The following is a 21109-nucleotide window of genomic DNA, read 5'->3' on the forward strand; positions in this document are numbered from 1 at the left end:
CCTAAACACTTTTTAAAATATCTTTCAGCCTTAAGGGAGTAAATTTTAAGGCAAAAAGCTTCAAAATTAAAGATTAAAAATCTTATTTCAAAGTATTTTTCTAGTTCTTCCTATTGGCTTCTTTCAGGCCTTGGTCCGAATTTAAACCTCTGGTCTTTCATTGTCTTACTTCTGCTTCTTCCGCTGTGATGCTTTTTTCTTTCTTTGTACATGAATGTGTTTCAGATTTTTCTGACTATATTGTACTCATTTAATTCACTGAATGGTCATGTTAAAAAAAAATAAAACCAGACAACTTTCCTAGAAATATAAGTCTTTGTGTAGAAGAGATGCTAGGATAAATGAATGATGATTCTAAATCTCAATGAACGTGATAATCAACAGCTTTTACTGACTAGTGTTACTATTCACGCAGAAACGCTAAACACACACCCCACACAGACAGACCATCAGCACTCCAAATCTTTCAGGGTTTCTTCCCATCACACTAAATAGGGCAGCAAACTTGGCAGTGATTTATATATACCAGGCAACCCATCGTCATTTCCAAAGTATCTACTACACAACCATATATAAATGTGTATGTAATATAATTATGTATATATATATATATATATATGTTACATATAATTACATATAATTAATCCCAAACACTTGGATTGCTTAGCATCTACTTGGTAATCCAGTTTTCTATCAACATCTGGCAGATCACATTTTTTTTTTCTTTTTTCTTTTTTTCTCTTGGAGAAAAGTACTTATCATTTTTTTTATTACTATGGTACGTTTGTGATATACTGGAAAGCACCTCTCTTAGGGGAGAGGTGACCTGGGTAAAGGGAAACTGTTCCTCTGACCCTCTTCAATGTCTTGGATTTTTTTTTTTTTCCCTCCAGCGATTTGCTGGGAACTTCTCCATTGGACCCCCAGACTTCCACAGAGGAACTCTCATCCATGGGTGTTTCTCAAACTTGGTGTTCTGTGGGGGAAGGATGCTAGAAAACTCCTATTCTGCCATCTTTACGATGTGGCCCAGCCTGTAAGCTCTTGAGTCGGGCTCTGCTTTCTGAGGTGAGAGCCAGGAGCCCGGGGCTAAGGTTCTTTATTGCTCAGTGCTCAGGCGCTGCACTTTATTCGTGGATCTTCTCAGGTCACTCGGTGGACAGAGACACATTCCTGTTTATGCCGTTTGGAGTTGGTCTAAGCAGAAGTGTGCCACATTCTGATTTGTATTTGTTACTATGTAAGACATGTCATTCTCATCAACACTGTTGGACATCCACTGTGTGTGGGCACCCTAATTACCTCTTATATATTCTAACTAAACTCCCCCATTCTCCCAAGGGGGTGGGGGGGTGGAGATCATCAACCTGAGATTATAGTGGATGAACAAACCTTAGGGAACTTAAATAATCTGACAGGTACTCATAGACAGCAAGTGAGTGGCCTGAATTCAAACCTAGATCCCCTTTACTACAAAGTTAACATTTCCTTTCAAATATTATGTTTATACTTTGTCTTTCCAGTTATGAATGTGACATGTGTCTCCTATTTCACACAAACCTAACACTGTGCTTCGATAAATATTTAAGCCACAATTGGAGAAAGAGCTCATGTAGGTTTAATAATATTGAGTTCTATTTCAAATTTGGGCACAAAATTGAGGAATTTTAGAGAATGTATACCACTTTTCTGGACCTCCCTTTCCTCGGTAGTATTCGAGGAGGTTAGATTAAAATGATGGTCAAGGCTATGCTTGTTTTTAACATTTTATTATCTGTTAATCTGATTAGATACTTGATGGATTCATAAATTGAGATAATCTTTAAAGGTCTGATCACGAACCGGTTTGTGACATGTACACACTGCTATGTTTAAAATGAATAACCAACAAGGACCTACTGTATAGCACAGCGAACTCTGCTCAATATTATGTGAGAGATTTATTTTAATTATTACCATCATGCAATTATTGTTCCATGTTTTGAACATTATATCTTGCACCTTTTAATAGTATTAATAAATAATAATATTCTTTCTTATAAAATGGAGCTGAATGCACGTGTTCCCTGCTGTGAACCATGATTTTACATATTAGTGTTAAAATACATAGCTTGTCAGGAGAAGAGCTATTTTGATGGTGAAGGACTCTGTGAAAGGGAAGTTGCCAGCGCTATTCTACCATATTTTGACCACCTTTTAGATGCTCTAGACCTCTCTCTTTGATGCTAAAGCCATATATTTCCTTGGGCCAGATTCCTCATCTGTAGCCTTGCTAATAAGTATGGTCCAAGAACCAAAGGGCCTTGACCGTCTCTTGGGAGCCTCACCTCCCCCCAGGGATGCACTAACAGGATCCCAAGGCCATTCCTTTGCACAGTAAATTTTGAGCTGCCTCTCTCTGAAGTACAACTCAACCGCTCTCCTAGGCCTCTTAATGAATGAAGATTTCTTTTTTTTAAGTTTTGCCATTTTCAAAAAATAATAGAACAGTTTTTCCAATTTATGTCAGTCCTTGAATTTTCAATGGCAGCCATTAATATTGTTCCATTTCCCTCTTTAAATTCACAACAGAATTTATGTCAATAGTTGCAAAGGGAAAAGATAAATCACATGTCTGTTAAAATTTTTCATTATTGTTCAAACCAAGGGCTGGATATTAAAAACATGATGATGAAAGTATTGTTCTTACTATAGAAAAATATGGTAATTGTTTTGAAATAACATGGTGATCAAATATTTTCCCCTCAATAGCTAAACATTCAGTTAGTCAAAATATCAGAGTTGTTATTTTTGGAGTGATAGAAAAAGATCTTAATAAGTAACTATGTCTAACAACATTATGTCAGCACTTTCAAATTTATTTAATTGTATTACTAGACTTTGGTGTATTGTTAGCATTTTGTGTGGTCAGTGGCTAATCTTTTGTTCCGATTCCAAAGCCCCTGTGGATGGATAGTGTCGCTGCAATAAGGCGCACAAGGGGTTTGATTTTCTGGCCCCTCTGTGAGGACCTCTGCCTGGAACACTTCAGGCCCGAAGGGCGACAGGGACCAGAGCAATTACCTAGGACAGTGGCCTTTAAACTCAGCCTTGCAGAGCTCTGGGCTTGGAGAAAGTGGCTTAATCTGATGTGGGAAAGAAAGCAAACCTGGGGACGGGAGCCTGTCCCCTGCCCTGATCAATGGGGACTGGTCAGCACTTACGTGTTTTTCGTATTGGATTTCTATAGCATTTAGACGAAACAAAGCCTCCCGTGGCTCAGTAAATAAATACCGTTCCCTAAATGATTTTATCTGTCTCTTAGATGGAAAACTGTTTTAGTTTGGAAACTTGGTTCCACACAAAGGAAAATGTTTTCATGGTGAAGAAAAAGGGTCACAAGCTGAGATGCCTCAGGCACTGGGAGAGAACAGACACGTGAAGGAGAAGTGCGTCCTCCGTGAGGGAAACTGGTCTACCTAGAACTGCTGAAGATGAGATTAGAGACAGTCCCACTGTGTATTGTACACACCTGTGCACGTGGAGGAAAATTTCTGAAAGTAGCAACAAAATAATTGACTTCGAAAGAGATTTGTCACCGTACCTTGAAAATATGGCCATCAGATGCCTGCTTGCATTAAGACCTTGAATCTGGAGAGATCTCGGTGGATCCTAACCCTTCCTTCATGAGCCAGTGCTGTGCCAGACAAGAAGATGACCAGTGAGGGAACCAGACCTGCCCTGGGGCTCCCCGTCCCGTCTGGGCAGCATGAACCCCATGGCTGCGTGGGACAGGTGCCTTTGTCAGACTCCTGGGCCAGCTGCATAGGATGTCCACGTGGAATGGACCCGGTGCTTGCGGAGTTCAGGAGCTGTGCATACAGAGGGGGTGGATGAGCTAGAGGTCTGATATAAAGGAGCGTGGCTGAAGTGTTGGAATGGTAAAGTCTAGGCACTGTGAAGCCAGCATCTTCATTAATCAAAACTTTGGAGAAAAAGGGAAGAAAAAAATTGAGTGTGTAGCAACATGCATATTGACACCCACTTACATATCCTTCCCTGCTTTATTTCTGTACACAGTGACAAGGCTTTACGACTTTGTACATAATTTCACGTGTTTTATCCATTTTCTAGATTTGGAGGAGGAGAGAATTCTTGCAAAATAGGCATTCCAGAAATTTTTGGAGGGCTCCCTTTGGCACATATGTCTCTTTCAACATCCTGTTTGTTTCATTTCTGATTTGGTAGGCTTGCAGTGGTATTCATACATTTCCAGAATTCCTTCTTTTTTTCTAAGTATTAAGTGTTGAAAAAGACTTTCTTCTCTTATTCGTGGAGTATTATCAAAACTCTATAATTAAAAATAAATATTCGCTCAGGAATATAAAAATCTAGCTAAACAGATTGGGTGAAAATGAGTTAGCATAAAAAAGAAAATGACTTAAGGACCTGACGTAATTGCCTAAATACACATTTAAGTGCTGTAAAATCAGAGTAGACATTTAGAGTCCCCGTAAGTTATCAAAACATCAATAAGAGATTGGAGTTGTTTCATTTAAAAAAAAATCTCAGAGAGAGACAGAAAATTCCAAAACTTCTTGACAGCTTTGCACACAAGCAGAGTAAGCATAGCTGACCAAAACTGATAGACCATTTAGGAAAAATAAAAAATTTTAAAATAAATAAATAAATAAATAAATAAATATGTGTGTGTGTGTGTGTGTGTGTGTGTGTATATATATATGCTAAAAAGTGCAAAAAATGTCCTCCATAATCTCAAGGCCTGCAAAAAACGGCCTTAAAAGGAGGCCTCTTTCTAAGGGGACGGGGGGTTCTCAGCTGGGGGCTGGGGCCGGCTGCTGGCCCCTCCCCTGGGACACCCACGCCAGCTCCTCACAGGCTGCCCCCGAAGGGCTGCTTTCCCTGTCCCTGTGTCGCCGCGTGTGGCGCTGTGATGAGAAGGGTGAAATGTGAGGGACGTGATGTGTTCAATTCCCATTCTCTGCCCCACCAGGTATTTGGGCGTGAGGGCAGAGGCTGACCTCTCTCAGGCCACAGGAGCTGAGGGCGGCCGAGTGGGTTTCAGACCCTGTGAAATCACCTCTTAGCTGCTTGGCTTGGCCCTTACAGGAGGCAGAAGCAAACTGCCATCCTGTTTGAGCCACTATTTTTGTTGGCATTTTTTAAAATAACCAAGCACTCTCCTAACCAATATAGAAAGGGGAACCATGCATACAGACTCGCCCCCAAGGTACCCACCACAGAACGTACAAAAGGTTCTCTAAAATCAAACCCAAGTGACTGCAAGTGTCATTGTTACTCCTGTTGCTTTAACCACTTTATTTTGGGGGGGCCCGTTAATCAGTTTCCAATCGGTCAAGGAGCCACGTGAAGATGTGAAAGCGTGTAGAGAGGGTATAGGCTGGGTTTGACTTTGGGATACCCAAAAACATGGAAGATAAATTTTGCATATTTTATAATTTAGCCTAGGGCAAGTTCTATAAATAGACAACACTTTTCCATTCAGTAAACTGAACTGTCGTAGAAAGCAGAGTGTGACAGAGACTTTTTTACACTCACTAAAGCATTCTGGAAAGTATCTAAATAATTTAAATCCACATGTATTTGCACCGATGCTTTTTGTGCTGTCTCACGTTAACTACCTGTTCAGGTCTCAGATCCCCACGTGTTGTGGCTTTGGAAAGAAGTTCTCTTTATCTCATCAACCTCATGCCAAATGAAGCATTTTGAGAGAAGAAGTAGTATTTCCACATGCATGAGTCTGCCTGTTTGTCTAACTCTGCTTTCCCGGTTTTGGTTATAAAGACGAGGTTTAATCAACAGGATCTGGTGCTATTCTCAGCATAACTGACAACAATAGTTGCAGTTAACTTCTGAGTCTTAGGTGTAGTCGTAGGAGGCAAGACCTTTGCACAGAGGCCAGGCCTGAAGGTCCATGACGTGTAAGTGGTACTCTGAGGGCACTCGGGAATATACAGCTCCACTCTCACTATTCATGGCCAGGGACCAGGCTGGCACTGGTCCTTGGGTCACATGTGTCATAATGGTAGAAACAAGGTTCCTTAGGCTTGGACTTTTCCATGCTGTGCGGCTTCTCCCTGAGCTGGTCAAGGGGATTCTAAATTGATCAGGAGTGTGATAGGTCACATTTATATATTGTGATTCTGTAAACATTAAAGTGAATTTTATCCTTATCCACCCAAGCTTCCTATGCATTGCTTTTCTCATCTCTATATTTTAAGTGATGAAGTTTTCTAATAATCATATTTTAAGAAATTCATTTTCATAAAGGTTTTATTTTTTCCCTAATAAGAGTTATACTAAATACTAATAAATCAATAAGCTGTTTTTCCTTATCCTTGGATATAGAGATGAAAGCTTTTGGAATTGTATATTTGTTATTGCATTATATTTTAATACAGATTAATTATTTAAAAACAATCATATAAAGCCCTAAAAATTTCATTTTTTTTTTATTTCTAAGTTATGCAATAAGAACTATGAGAAAAGAACTTCATTTTTTGCAATGAATGTGCCTCTAGGAAAAACAAAAGACATTTTTGTTTTGTGAGGAAATAAAATTCTTTGTAATTTTCCATGAAGGTATTAGTTAATTTATCTTGTTAATAAACCAAAAAATCAAGTTCTTTTCTCATAGTTCTTATTGCATAACTTAGAAATACCTAGTATAAAGTATATTCTGGAGCTTATGTCATTGGGCTGGCTGGTACTGATCAGTTGTACTTAATGTATTTTCAGGAATACTTAGAAACATGCTGTTTTATTCAGTTATTGTCACAGTAATACTGCCTAATGAAACCATAGAATCTCAGTGGCGTACACAACTGTATCAGCTGGGATTCTCCAGATGAACGTAACCAGTCGGATACCCATGTATCTACAAACGTGTATTAAGAGATTCATTTCAAAGAGTTGGCTGCCACCGGCGCGGGGCCTGGAAGTCCAGAATCTGTAGGATGGGAGGGAGTTGGTGCTGCCATCTTGAAGCAGAATTCCATCATCAGAGACATGTCCCAGTTTGCTTTTAAGGCCTTTCAGCTGATGGCATGAGCCCACCACTCCCCACGTTATGTAGGATAATCTCATTTACTTAAAGTCAACTGTTTGTAGATGTTAGCCATAGCTGCAAAATACCTCACCGAAGTACCTCCGTTAGCGTTTGATTCAATTACTTGGTACCGGGTTGAATAACTGGCCTAATCAGGTCAGCACATGAAAACTAGCCATCACAGGCCACCCTTGTCAACTTGACACTCACACTGTTCTCCTTAACCTCCTTAGCCTCCCGATAAGGACTGTAAAGTCTTACTTCCAACCGAGATGAAACAAGTATCCTCCATGCAACCCAAAATACACGAATCATTGCCTCGGAAGGGAATACGAAGTCCTGAAGTGGCATTCACTCCTCTCCTTGATATACTGTGACTTGAATGCTGTGATATAAAAGTCTATATTATTAATAAAACTTATGTTAGATCATAAGGGGATACAAGAAGGAAAAAACAAAGATTTTCATCATCATATTTGTAATAAAATAAGGAAGAAACCCTCATACAATTACAGTTCTCATTTCTACAGCTGGACACATGGTTGTAACTGGTATTGAAAACTACCTTCTACTACCTTTGCCCTGAGCAAGCACCTCAGCTAGTCATGGTTCTGTTTAAGGTGGAGGGTTAGCGTAATTTTGACTGGATAAGTGTAATTGTGGTGCTTCCTAACAATGGAATTTTATCCCGCTAAAAATAAATGACCTATTGAGCCATGAAATTACATGGATACATCTTAAATGCATATTTCTAAATTTTAAAAGACTGTCTGAAAAGACTCTGTCCTGTATGATGCCAATTATGTGACATTCTGGAAAAATCACAACTATAGAGATAGTAAAAAGATCATTGGTTGACCAGGGGTTCACAGGGAGGGAAGGAGGGGTACACAGGTGGAGCACAGGGGATTCTTCAGGTCTGTGAAGTGATCTGTGTGATACGGTAGTGGTGGATACGTGACACTATGCATTTGTCAAATCCCATGGAAATTTAAAGCACAGAGTCAACTTGATGTATGAAAATTTTAAAAAATTCTTAAGGGGTCAGGAGACCCTATTATGGCAAAGAATCTAACTGTAATACAAGGTCTGAAATAATCTCACTGAAATCGGGGAGGAGAAAAGGTGTTCACACTCATCATTTTGGAAATGAGTGCAGCTTGTAATATTAAAGGCAAAATAAACTGTGCTCTAGTGGATAAAATTGTTTCCCACAGGGATATGTGTTAACAGCTCCTGTGTGGCTGTCCCTGTACGCTGGGGCTGAACAACTAGGTAAGTGAATGGTGGCTCCCTGGGGGGTGGGAATCTACAGACAGACAAGGGGAGACAAGAGGAACTTACGGTGAGAAACCTGATAAACGTCATCTCAGCCAGACCATCAAGGTCAGCCTCAGCAGCAGGGATAAGGCGTGTTGACTGTGATTCTCTGACGTGAGGTGGTAAAGTGGCATTTATCGCTGGTCTTCCTCTCCAAAACCCATGACCCCACTACAGTCATGAGAAAAGCGTCAGAATAATCCCAATGCAAGAACATTCTACAAATTACCAATAATCCTCAAAACTGCCAAAGTCATTAAAAAAAAGGAGAGTCTGAGAAACGGTCATAGCCAAGAGGAGCGTGAGGAGACACGGTGATTAAATATAATGTGGCATCTGGGATGGGATCCTGGAAACTATAGAGGACATTGCGGGGGGAAAACGAGGAAATTTCAAAGAAGTAGGGCGTTAACAATAAGATCACAGTACTGGTTTATTAGCTGTAACAATGTTACACACCATGTGCCATACTAAGGCATGGCGTGCATAAATGTAAGATGTTAATAATAGAGGGAAAGGCATGTGGGGTATGTGGGAACCCTCTGTGCTATTTTCACAATATTTCTGTAAATCTAAAACCACTCTAACATAAAACTTTGTACAGAAAGGGCTCAGAAATTTTTAAACGTATAAAATACAACTTTTATTCCAGTTTTTAAATTTATAATCACTGAAAACAATTTTATGATAGCTATGAAATTTATGTTACCTAATAATTAAATTGCTTTGCATATTACATTAATTCTTTTTCTGACTAAATACCTGATATTATTACCAGATATTTTCATGAAAGCCAATGGAAAATTAAGAAAACAAGGAAGATGTGTTAAAAATGGTAGAAGGCATAGATACACCCCCTACTCAAATAGAGATTAAGTTTAGATGGTGGTGAAATACCTTCATGTCTATTTTCTCTGGTTGCATTTAGTAGCAGGAAATTGATTCTAGAGACACCGTGTTTTTATGTAATCAATAAATACTGAAATTCTCCTACTTTTATAGAAAAGGAATAACTTCATGTCAGAGTTGGCAATAAGTAGATATTTGCAGTTCTTTCAAATACAATCTTAAGAGCAATTTTGAAAAATAATAGTTCAACTAATGGCAAATTTCTCACGGACACTAAATAAATAATTCATATCATCGGGTTATAATTTCAACATCAAATTGCCCTTTTATTTGCTAATGATTTGTTCTTACCTAACTTTACTAAAACCAGCCTCTTTATGCTTTCCAGTCAAACCAAATCAGGCTCACAACCCACAAGACTTATTTATGGAAAATAATATATTATGTGGCATGTTCAATTACTACCGAAAATGGTCAGTCTCTTTTCTTTCAAAGGCAACAGTAATAATCCAGTGACAACATACTCCGTTCCACTCACACTTGATCAAGTGTTCATCAGTCCCACACAACAGAAAATGACAAAGAGGACAAGATAGTTTACTGCCCCAAAAGCTGAGAGGAGCAGTAATTTGAGGTGTATTAAGTCTTCTATTTCGGAATTCACCATTCATTTTACTTGGGAGTCTCATTTACCTAAACTGTTATATTTTTTATACTGACAGGATGCCAATTTTCTATGACAACCCTTAGTTTTATTAAGTTCATCACATAATTAAAACAAAACTCTCCAAAAGCATTTAAAATAAAACAAGACATTTATATGCATTTAAGTCTATGTCTATTATTTAGATATTACAGTGACCACTAAATGAATCTGTATTAGATATTTCGTACATTGATTTATCTTTATATTATTCACCCTGATAAATAGCTTGCTTTCTTAGATCACTCTGTTTGTGAATTACATTTTAAGTTCCGGAGAGAATTATTCATGCATGTAGCTTTTTAATTAAAAAGAGAAAAATTAGTCAACCTTTTATCAAGAGATAACCACATGAAAGGCAACTTTTAATTACCCCTTTTGAAGTTTCTTCCCCAGTTGCGCAGTGGGGTTTCAGAGTGGATGCGGGGGTGAGCCAGCCCCTCAGCGGGAGGCTAATCCCGCCCTGGGTCCCATCCGGATGCTGAGTGGAGGGAGAGGGGCCTGGAAATGCACATCCTCGGCCCGCGGAGCCATGGCCGTAGGGTTATTCTTCACGGAAGCTGGAGGTGAAGACGTTTCCTCTCCTCCTGCCGTCGCTTCATTGGCCCCTGGGAGTTCTTGTCCTTAACAGGTGGCTGTAAACAGTTTGCCCGCTGGCTCCGCTGCCTAATTTACTGTACTTCGTTAAGTCCTCCTGTCTGCCCCTCGACGCTGTGCTTGATGGCCTTTCTCTGTCTTTTCAGACGACATCCTTTGCGGTGCCGCAGCACATGGATTTCAGGACTACCTGTGAGGAGGTAGGTCGCATGCCTTCTCTTTTTGATGAGGGGAAACAGGTGATAGACAGGGAACGCTGGGCCCTCCCTGGCGTATTTACGTGGAAGATGGCTCTCCACAGAGGGACGGGTGATGGGCCCACGGCGTTTCCAGAGCGCGAGCTGTCTCTGCAAGGCTGGAAAGTACTCAGGGGCCAGGGGAAGCCCCGGGATTTCAGTCTTCCTTCAAGAAGACGGGCGCATGTTTCACTGGACTGAATTGTCTCTCCCCACAAACTATGCGCTGAAGGCTTCAGGTAGTGAAAGAGCTGGAACTAATTCTTTTCACATAAATGGTTATAAATTAGAAGACGTCTAAGGTCCCTTTCAGCACTAAAAGCCTTTGATTTTATGATTCCCGTATTCTTTAAGTATTTCAGTATTAAGTGTTGATGTATGGCGACTCTCTGTAGAGCTGTCATCACGTTCGGTGTGAGCTGAAGTGATGCATTCATTGCTCTTTCAAGGATGTTAAAGGCCATCCATCCAAGTGTGCAGTCAACAGGGCATGGACTTGGGGCCCCAGGCATGCAGCTCTTCTCTTTTAGGAAGAAAGATTATCTTTCCATGCAACATTCAAAGCATTGTCTTTTCACTCTTCGGGCAAAATGCAAATATTCATACGTTAAAATATTTCATATTTGCTTAAAAGGTTTAAAATATTTCAGTACGTATAAATAACCCAAGACGAAAACAGCCATAACTAGATTACCTATGATAAAGTTTAAAAAATCTTCAGTATTAACATTTGTCAAAATTGTTCTTTTAGTGAAATGTCATGTGTTAAATTTCTTGCAAAAATATCTCTTTTAAAAAAATATTTGTCACAGTAGGTTCAATTTTAGGTTGTTCAGAAAAAATAATAAATTACTTTCATTCCTTCAATACGCTTATTTTTTATTTTTCATTCCTTCAATACGCTTATTTTTTATTTTTTTATTTTCAAAGTTTAAGTATGGTAATACTTTTTAAAATACTTTATACATGCTAGCACCTTTCAAATTATATTATATTATAGCTATTTGTTTACAAACCTCTCTCACATGCTACCCTGAATATTATAAGGTCAGAATGTGTAACTTATTCATCTTTTAATTCAGCCCCTTTCAAAGGTTCATACTTTAAAAAAAAAAAAATTACTGTTTTCCGAGCTTAAACTTAGAAGCATAAATTTTAATTGTATCATTCCTGGTTGTAAATACAGTACGTGTTATCATACTGTTAATTTTGTATGAATGTAGTAAACCTACAATTTCTTTTCAAGTTTTATCTTACGTTTTGGGTGGTAAAGCACACCCATCAATCTGAATGGATATTTGTGTGAATGAGACAACGTGACACACATCGGAGATGCATGTGGCAGAGACTGGACAGTGGCCAATGTTTCTAACACATGGTTCACCTTGGACGTGACAGGCTGTATAAGATTGATTTCCCAGACCGTTTCTTACACAAAATGTTTTGATTCATTGATTTGAAACATACATCAAATTCTGTCTAAGGTTCAGCTGTATTTTACAATGGTGACACCGTTGAGGTCCTCTTACCTTACTTCTGTAGTAGACGTTCTTGCTCTCTGGCAATGATCCCTTGAGGATCTCACCATTTCAACGCTGCCAGCGTGGAGCAGACCTTCTCAGAACCGTCAGAGCAGTTCCCGCGTGTCTGCCACATGCTGGCCGGATTGGAAGTGGTGCAGGACTCTGGTGCCCTGAGGATGATCAGATCGCCCTGAAGATGGACCGGAATCAAACAGTTTGCCAGAAATTCACAGTCTTAGAACGTTGAAGTGGACCTGCACCTTAAAGACAATTTAGCTTAACTCTGCCACTTTGCAGATGAGCAAATGGAGAGGTCTTACGAGAATGCTGAGTGACATTTAATGAATTAGGTAAAAGCAAAACCATAATGTATAGCTTGGAATGCCTGAGTCTAATTTTGCGCCTCTTTTTGAAGTACTACATTGCTGAAAATTATATCAAAGATACATTAAATGAAACTTGTTTTCTCTTGACTTTCTCTTGACTGATAATAAACTACTAAAGATGAAAATTTGATATCCACGTCCATCAGACAGATCCAGATAGAATATTACCACGCAGATGCCAAGAAGCCTCTTCTTTGTGAAGGAATAGAAGTGTGGCTAGATAAGTTTCATTTAAACATTTTAATTATCTAATACAGACTTTTTTTTAAAAGAAGGGTTATTTATTGTTTAAAAAATTCTTCTCTTAAAAAGAAAATGTCGTAATTATTTTAAGTAATTGGGATTCAAAAGTCTGAAAAGAAACAAAACTGAAGAGAGAGAATACAATCAGGACAAATGCAAAACCCACATTATAGAAGAAAAAGTGTATGCATAGCCAGGCAAAGTTACTGACTTCCCCGCCTTTAAAAGTGTCGTCAAAATAACTATGTGGGGGCTTCCCTGGTGGCGCAGTGGTTGACAATCTGCCTGCCAATGCAGGGGACGCGGGTTCGAGCCCTGGTCTGGGAAGATCCCATATGCCGCGCAGCAACTAGGCCCGTGAGCCACAACGACTGAGCCTGCGCGTCTGGAGCCTGTGCTCCGCAACAAGAGAGGCCGCGACAGTGAGAGGCCCGCGCACCGTGATGAAGAGTGGCCCCCGCTCGCCGCAACTAGAGAAAGCCCTCGCACAGAAACGAAGACCCAACACAGCCAAAAATATAAAAATAAATTAATTTAAAAAACAAAAATAGCTATGTGTTCCAGTGAACCAACATTCTATCTTTAGTCTGGGTTTTCCTCATAGTTCACTTTCATATCCACATTCTTTAAAATAGGATCACATCTAGGTGTTGAGTATGAAAATACATATTTCCCTAGAACATATATTTAATAATTTAATAATTCATGCACACATATAATTTAGTCTCATATAATAAAATATAATCTGTGACTATGATTCAATCAACAACTATTGAAAATCCCACTATGAATAAAAGACTGTACTAGGTCCTATAGATTAATAATCCTTAAAAATGAAAAGAGTAATAAATTTTTAAGATTTTCTTTAGATAACAGCATATAAGGTGAAGTCAGATGATGTGACGTGGAACTAAATGTCATGGAAGTCACTACATGTCGTGCCTAAATACACGATTAATTGTTAGGTGAATGTATTTATTCAGTGAAAGCCCTGAGTTCCAAATATTAAGGACTCATCTTTGGATGGAAGGGTCTCTGAAGATTTCAGGGAGATACAAGTCTTGTACAAGTGCCTGAAAAGTGGCTGAAATTTAGCTAAGGAGGAGGCCAGGTAAGACACCATCCCAGCAGGGAAAGGAAAGGGTAAAACGCAGTTTGAAACATCTTGTGTGAAACGGCATTTAGTGCGCTGCTACTGCAAGATGGTGCAGTATAAGGAATTACATATCACTTACAACTATAGGCTTACAGGACAAGCTAAATTAGATTTGGCAACCAAAATACAGAAATATGAGGATTCCTACAAGACTATCGTGCATAGGATGGTCTCTGCCTAGTTTCTTGCAGTTTATTATATCTGATATTGCAAATTCCACACTTCAAGGTTAAAGGAACACAGATATTAAAGTTTCATGAAAACACAATTTGTGTTCTTTCAAGGACTAGAACCTAAATTAAAGAGGTCTTAACTTTCAAGTAGAAAGTGGGTGATAGTCTACTTTTTGAACTTCCAAAGGTACTTGGTTTATGCGAAGCATACATTCTTAATAAGTTTACATGTGAGGTTTGTTTTTAAAACGAAGAGTAAATCCATGTAAATTCGTGAGCACACTTCATTGATTCACAGAAAACAAGTCAATGACTAGCTGTTTAAACATATTGCCTTTTAAGTAATTAAGAGGTATTGCCTTTTAATATTCCTCTAAGCAAATAGTCTTCAGTGTGGGTTTTGCAAAATCCAGCTGCAATGTAAGATCATCCATCAGGGACAGGAAAACAACCTTTGAATGTATTTATCACTTTTCAAGTTTTACGTATGTTTTATAATTATGTAATATATTTGTATGTCATATGTAGCACATGCATTTCCTCACTCATGCGTTGGTGCATCCCCAGTTTAAAAAGTTTGAAGACAAATGACTGTTATGTTAGTAAAGAAAAAGAACTTGAGTGCAGGCCTTAAGTTTATACTAAAATGTGGGACTGATCATTATTTGAATGATTTTTTTAATTTTTTGAACAATCTGGGTCCACAGATCTGGAAAGACTTTGCAGCCCTCAGTGTTTTAGTCTGTGCTGCACCGGTGGCCACTCTTAGTGTCCTGTTGCCCATTCTCACCCCTGTAGCAGTCCTTGTGGGATGAGCCCATGTGGGTCAAGCCTCTCCCGGTATCTGCTGGTGTCCTGTGCTCCCTCAGCAGCCTAGCTTTGGCAGGAAAAGCATCCGTCAGGCCCAGAGGGGTTTCTGTCTCATTCTTCCCTCACTGGCCATCGCTCTGATCCATGAAGAATGGCTGGTTCAAGATGGTGTCCTCCTCAGAACTCTCTGCACTCCCATAAGGAGATGCTTGGTAACCAAAGCGCTCCCTGGTGAAAGACACGGATAGCCTTGTCCTCGTATGTGGGAAGATTGGGAGAGGCACCCCCTCAAAGGCCTCTGCATGAGGGGACCAGGGCCAGGGGATGAGAGCCTGGAGTCTGGAGCCGGGCAGCTCGGGTTCACATCCTGACTCTCACCCATCTCTGCGCCTCCGCTTCTGTCCCGTCCACGAGGACGGCTGCCCTGGGTTATCAGAGTCAAGGGGATTAGTACTTCGGGGCACACGGTCCGAGTGCGTGAGATACATGCCCGCCTCTCACAGTGGTGGTGCCCGTCCAGCAGTGCTGCCCTGCGCTGGGGGTGCCCCGACTGGGTTTCACCCCTCTTCCTCCATCTACTGTAGCAGCTCCGGGTCGGATCCAGTGGCTTCGCGTCCCCAAAGTTCCTGCTCAAGGTTTACGTTTCTGTCAACATTCCTCCGTGTCACCGCCCCGCCCCTGCCCTTCTGCCGCGGCCCCTCCCACATACCACGGGCTCGGCCTCGGGGCTGCGTTCTCCATCATCGGGGACCATGCATTCTCATGCTTCTGTATGGACCATGCATTCTCATGCCTCTATGTGTTCACTCAGGTTTTTCCCTTTTGGATAAAATTACTTTTGCCTTCTCTAATTATTGTTTTCTTGATTTATTTTTTCAAGACAAGCGGCACATTTTCTATCTACAGAGCCTCCTCTGATGACCCGTCTCTCATGAATAGTTAAGCCCTTTCTCTATGTTGCTCCTGTATCAACTGCTCAAATATCATGCTGCATGTTATTTATACATGTACATTTTTAGAAGTAGGAATACTCTGAGGCCAAAGATGATTGTCTAATTCATGTCTGACTCCCTGTTAATGTTACACAGTATTGGCAAAGTGGATGTGTGTGTCGGCTTTTTAATGTATTTTCATGTCCATAAGCTGAATTTTCATAATAGAATAAATGTAACATCTGTAATGCCTGGAAAATGTATTTTAATGTGAATATGTTGTTAGCTTCATTATCTCTCAGTTTGTTATTTTCTCCAAACAGCTATGTATTGGTGTGTGTGTATACATACATATATATATATATATATATATATATATATATATATATATATTTAATTCTAACAAAAAGCTGCCTCATTCTTTATTTTCCGTCACTCTTGTCCTCTGAAGAGTCAAGCATGGGCTCCAAGTCTGTGTTCTGTTTTCCAGACAACCATCTAATAGTTAGGGGACATTTCACACATTACTTGAGTGAATGGAGCTTTGACCATATCAGAAATGTGATGAGAGAAACCTCATAGCTGTGTTTTAGTTCCTCAAACTTTCCCTGGCGACCTTTGCAATCTCTTTGATGTGTAACAATAATGTATTTATGGGATCTCAGGGAAAAGCCCCTCTTTCATCCACAAGTTGAGACAGAGCCTTATTTGTGATTGCCAGCTATTCCATTACACTTCTGGGGGAAAAATGGCTTGGAATGTACGGTACATCTAAAAATCAGCAAATGTGCCCAATTATGTTCCCTTAGCTTTGATATCATCTCCTGCCCCTCTCTGCCGTGCATCTCAGAAGTCCCGATGTTGGCCCCTGGCCGAGATCACCTTGTAAGCACGAGAGACTTTTCCACGTGAAAAATGTACAAAAATTGTGTCTGTATTAAGGAAGATATAATTTGCTTTTGCTGACATTCTTTTGTCTTTTAGACATACGCACTTGAGTTAAGCTCTGTGGTAGATTAATGGATACGATTTAGGGGCCCCAGCTATATGTACAGCCTCAGAGGAGGGCCTGATGCCATCATGGCTCCTGGAAAAGCTTGTTTTTCCTTAAAAGATATTATAACACTTACAAAATAATTACAGACCAATTTAACATTGTATATAATAGAGGGTATAATGGTATGTATTTTCACATGGGAAAAAGCAATTTACAGAAAGAGTTATCTCTGGAAGTTGCGGTATCTAAGTATATTTTCATCAACATTATGGAACATTCTTTTAAAGAAACAACCCCCTAGCAATCCACATGTAATTTATATTCCAAGGGAAAGTCTCATATTATTTGTCTGGGATTTTGTGCTCATTTAAATAGTAAGGATAAAAATGTATTTCTATGTACTTCTCCCTTTATCCAAATTAAGAATGGCTCAGTGGTTATTAAATGAAAATGTAATTTCCAAGGTAGTCATTGGTTTTGTTGACTTTTTAGTTCAGAGTAACAGCCAGCGATTATATTCTGTTTCAAAAGAATTTCCATTTGCATCTCTGATAAATGGGACCATAAAGTGCCCTTGCTACGGAGAATATTTCCATTTATCTGGTGAATATTATAACCCTGGCCTGCTTCAGGAGGGACAAAATGTGTGGACTCCCTCTGTGATCACTAAGCTGATGGTTTAAAGCCACGCAGTACAAGTTTGGAAATATTCACAGGCTGTTTTCACAATTCCCAAAAATGTGTGAAGCAAAAACAGTGGAAAGGGAATCAAAAATCTTGGGTCTCAAGCCAGGCTGTGTCTTAATTAGCTGTGTTAATTCAAGCAGTTCTTCACCTCTTTATCCTGGTTCCCTCGTCTGTGCAAAGTGCATGTGTGCTGGTGAATGGGTTGATCAAATAGTGGAGGGTAGAGAAGATAAGGAGGTATGTTTACAGGTTTAAAATTCTGTGAGACAGAAAGTAGATGAGTGGTTGCCTAGGACTGGATGTGGGAGGACGGTGAGATGGGATATTAGCTTTCTTTTCAGAGTGCTCAAAATGGTCAGAAATTGGTTATAGCAATGGCTGCATATTGCTACACTAAAAACATTGAATTGAACACTTTAAAGGGTTGAACTGTATACAGTGTGAATAGCATCTCAATAAAACCATTATGAAATTTATATTTAGATTGTAAGTATTAAACAAAACTTTCACTGTTTTTCAAATATACTGTATAAACTGTAATCCTTACTTTCCAAATCTTTGTGGGGATTTTCTCACATAATCTCTATTATCTGAGGCCTACTTTATGTGAAAAGGTTATACTTTTCTGTGTACCTGTATTAAGTTTCAGACTCATCAGAGTGCATTTTCCCTAGCTTTCAGATGTTATTCATCATGTTTTGCTATAAATAAGCCATAAAATTATAATCTATAAGCTAAGTATAATTCTTTTCTCTTGTTTTGTTTTTTTTTTTTTTCTGTCTGAAGACAAAGACAGGGATTTGTTTGCTGCAGGATGGTAATCAGGAGCCTTTCAAAGTGCGGCTACACCTGGCCAAAGATATTCTGATGATCCAGGAACAGGATGTGATATGTGTGTCTGGTGAGCCTTTCTATTCTGGTGTAAGTAGCTCTTCCTTCCCTTGACGTTTTCTGGGGTTCTTTTGTTGTTGCTGTTAATAAAAATGTCTGTTCACAGAAAATACTTAATATTCTTTCTCTTACTTTCAGAGCCAGTAATTTTTGTTTTCAGTATTAGTAAGCAGTGTCCTTGTATAAGGACTTGTACTTGGGTCCAAAGGCGTACATTGGGCCCATCTCCAGCTCGCTGTCTCATTGACTCCGAGTTGTCATTGTGTGACTAGAGGGACACTTGCATTTGTAATCATGAGAGAGTGGGTTCTACACTTCAACACCGAGGACTAAATGAGAACAGTGCATGGCAGTTTCCCTGCCCTGATCGCGTCTTGCATCACAGTGAACCTTCAGAGGTGGTGCAAAGGTGGAGCCCAAAACTCTTGGCATCTGAGAAGCAGGAGGCTTTAGGTAGTGGCCCCGGAACTCTGTGCCAAGGCTTCTCCCCAGGGGATTGTGCATGAATAATTCTGTGGGCCTCCTCGAGAGAATCAAGCTAGGTGCTGTAGCAAGCTCTGTCTGTGCTCTAAACAGTTAACGTATGACCCTGATACTGATCCACTCTCTGAAGGAGCCATAAATGGTCTCAGAACCCACCGGTCTGCTCCCTGGGGCTGAAGTACAGCTCTGGAGGACGTCCTTAGGTGTGTTAAATAACGAAATTTTAACTGAGCAAACTTAAAGCTCTAATTAGCTTCGTTCAATGATCCATGAATCGGGCGGCATCCCATCTGCCAAGCTGTTTAAAAGAAGAGGTTTTCAAAGGGAGAAAGGGGGCAGAAAAAGGAAATTATTCCCAAAGAATGTCTTGTTTCCGTGGAGGTTGTCCTCCTAAGGGGAATAGATGGGGTCTGTGAGGGCAGGAGGTTTACTCACTAGCGCTGACCAGGGAATTCCAGGTTGACTGGTTAAAGGTGACAGTACTGGGAGAGGCTGAAACTTCCATTAGGTTAAGTATTAAGTTTCAGTCTGGTGACATGGTCCTAGCACAAGTGATTCCATCTTGGGCCTGTTGTCTCTTTTTTAACAATTTTCCCCTTTTGCTCAGACTCTCAGCTTCTCTGAGAGATGTGATCAAAATGTAAGGCGTGAGCGCCCCTCTCAGCTACTACTCTGAAGCTCTCGTGGTTTTATCTGATCCTCTGTGTGGTATCGACAGGGCATGCTGTTTTGTTTAATCCCTGGGACATTCACGGCTTCGGGTTCACAATATCTAAGTTGGTCATTCTCGTTGTTCCTTTTGTGGAGTTCTTGTATTAGGGAGATCATTTACTTGGTGGTTAGTGGCCGAGAACTTGGATTTAAAGCTCTTGGGAAAACACAATTCACCAGGGAAACTACTATGATTGTTATAAGCAAGATAATCCCCAGTATTTGTAGTGTACTTTGGAGTCATGGTCAAGACCCAAACCAATTGAAGTCAAATAAGTCATAGAAAGATCCCACTGAAGGAGTCACCTTTTTAAGCCAAGTTGCTTGATCTTATGTACGTGAGTGTCAACTTCCCCAGAAGTGTTAATCCAGGTGTAGCAGGCGGTATTGGCCACGGCACAGACACCTCCCGGCTCAAGCTAAAAGCTAATCAAGGGCTGTCCTCTTATCAAAAACAACTTTGGCCAGAGAGTCGAAGGATCTTTGCTGGGCAGCTGTTGTTTTAATAGTGGATTCTGCAGTACTTTCAAGAATTAATGAGAGGTTCCTAATCGGAGCCTCATTTACATTTACTCCTAACCAGGGAGGGACAGCCCTACCAAAGGAAGCAAACCCTGAATCATGAATGCTTCCTGGTAATTCCCATCCGAACCTGTGGCTCAGGACTGGAAAGGTGCCAGCGGTGGAGGCAAGTAAAGTCTTAAGGGTGAATAGACCATGCAACAGTGTTTCTCTTGCCTTGTGTGTTTTCTTTGCCTAGGCGGAGCTTAGATGCAAATTTCCCCAAGTTTGGGATTGTTAGCCAGAGAGAGGGGTTAACAAACCATGGGGTCTCTAGCATTCTGACAAGTACAGAAACCTGTACTTGTTAAAAGTCCTTTCCTGGAATCTCCTTGAAGATGAAGTACTTTTGCAGGAACACTTTTGAAAAAACATTAGAGTAAAACAATAACTGTAAATGACAAAGGATTCAAAACTACTCATTAGTAAAAATCTGATGAGAGTTCATTGTAATGGAATTGGCAAGGGAATGTGGTTATTTTTTGTAACATACAACATTTTAAGATAATAAATAGAATTATGACTGATAACATTATACCAGGACATATCAGATTTATAGGAATTTTATACAATTCAGGAACACTTATATACCCATACAAGCACAGCATAAAGAAAGCTCAGTATTACTTTTTATTTGGCAGTATTTCCCATATAACCTGTCAAATAAGCCTAATTAGCCTAACGTCCCCCCTTTCATGAGGAGAGAGAACAAATCTTTTGAGATGTTCCAGGGGCCCTCTGGAACATCCCAAAGTTATGTCCAGGTGAAAAAGACATTATTT

At 39.9% G+C, this 21109-nt stretch overlaps 1 protein-coding gene across 1 annotated transcript in view; it reads left to right on the plus strand.

Moving 5' to 3' along the window:
* SNTG1 (syntrophin gamma 1) overlaps positions 1-21109 on the plus strand; it is a 331005-nt gene that overhangs the window by 113052 nt on the left and 196844 nt on the right. Inside the window, exons 2-3 of the mRNA XM_068525807.1 lie at positions 10685-10738; positions 18468-18602. Of these exons, the coding sequence (XP_068381908.1) occupies positions 10712-10738; positions 18468-18602 (162 nt within the window). The 5' untranslated portion in view covers positions 10685-10711. The remainder of the gene's footprint in view (positions 1-10684; positions 10739-18467; positions 18603-21109) is intronic.

Source organism: Eschrichtius robustus, chromosome 17 (genome assembly GCF_028021215.1).
Source record: "Eschrichtius robustus isolate mEscRob2 chromosome 17, mEscRob2.pri, whole genome shotgun sequence".
In the NCBI taxonomy this organism is placed as follows: Eukaryota; Metazoa; Chordata; class Mammalia; order Artiodactyla; family Eschrichtiidae; genus Eschrichtius; species Eschrichtius robustus.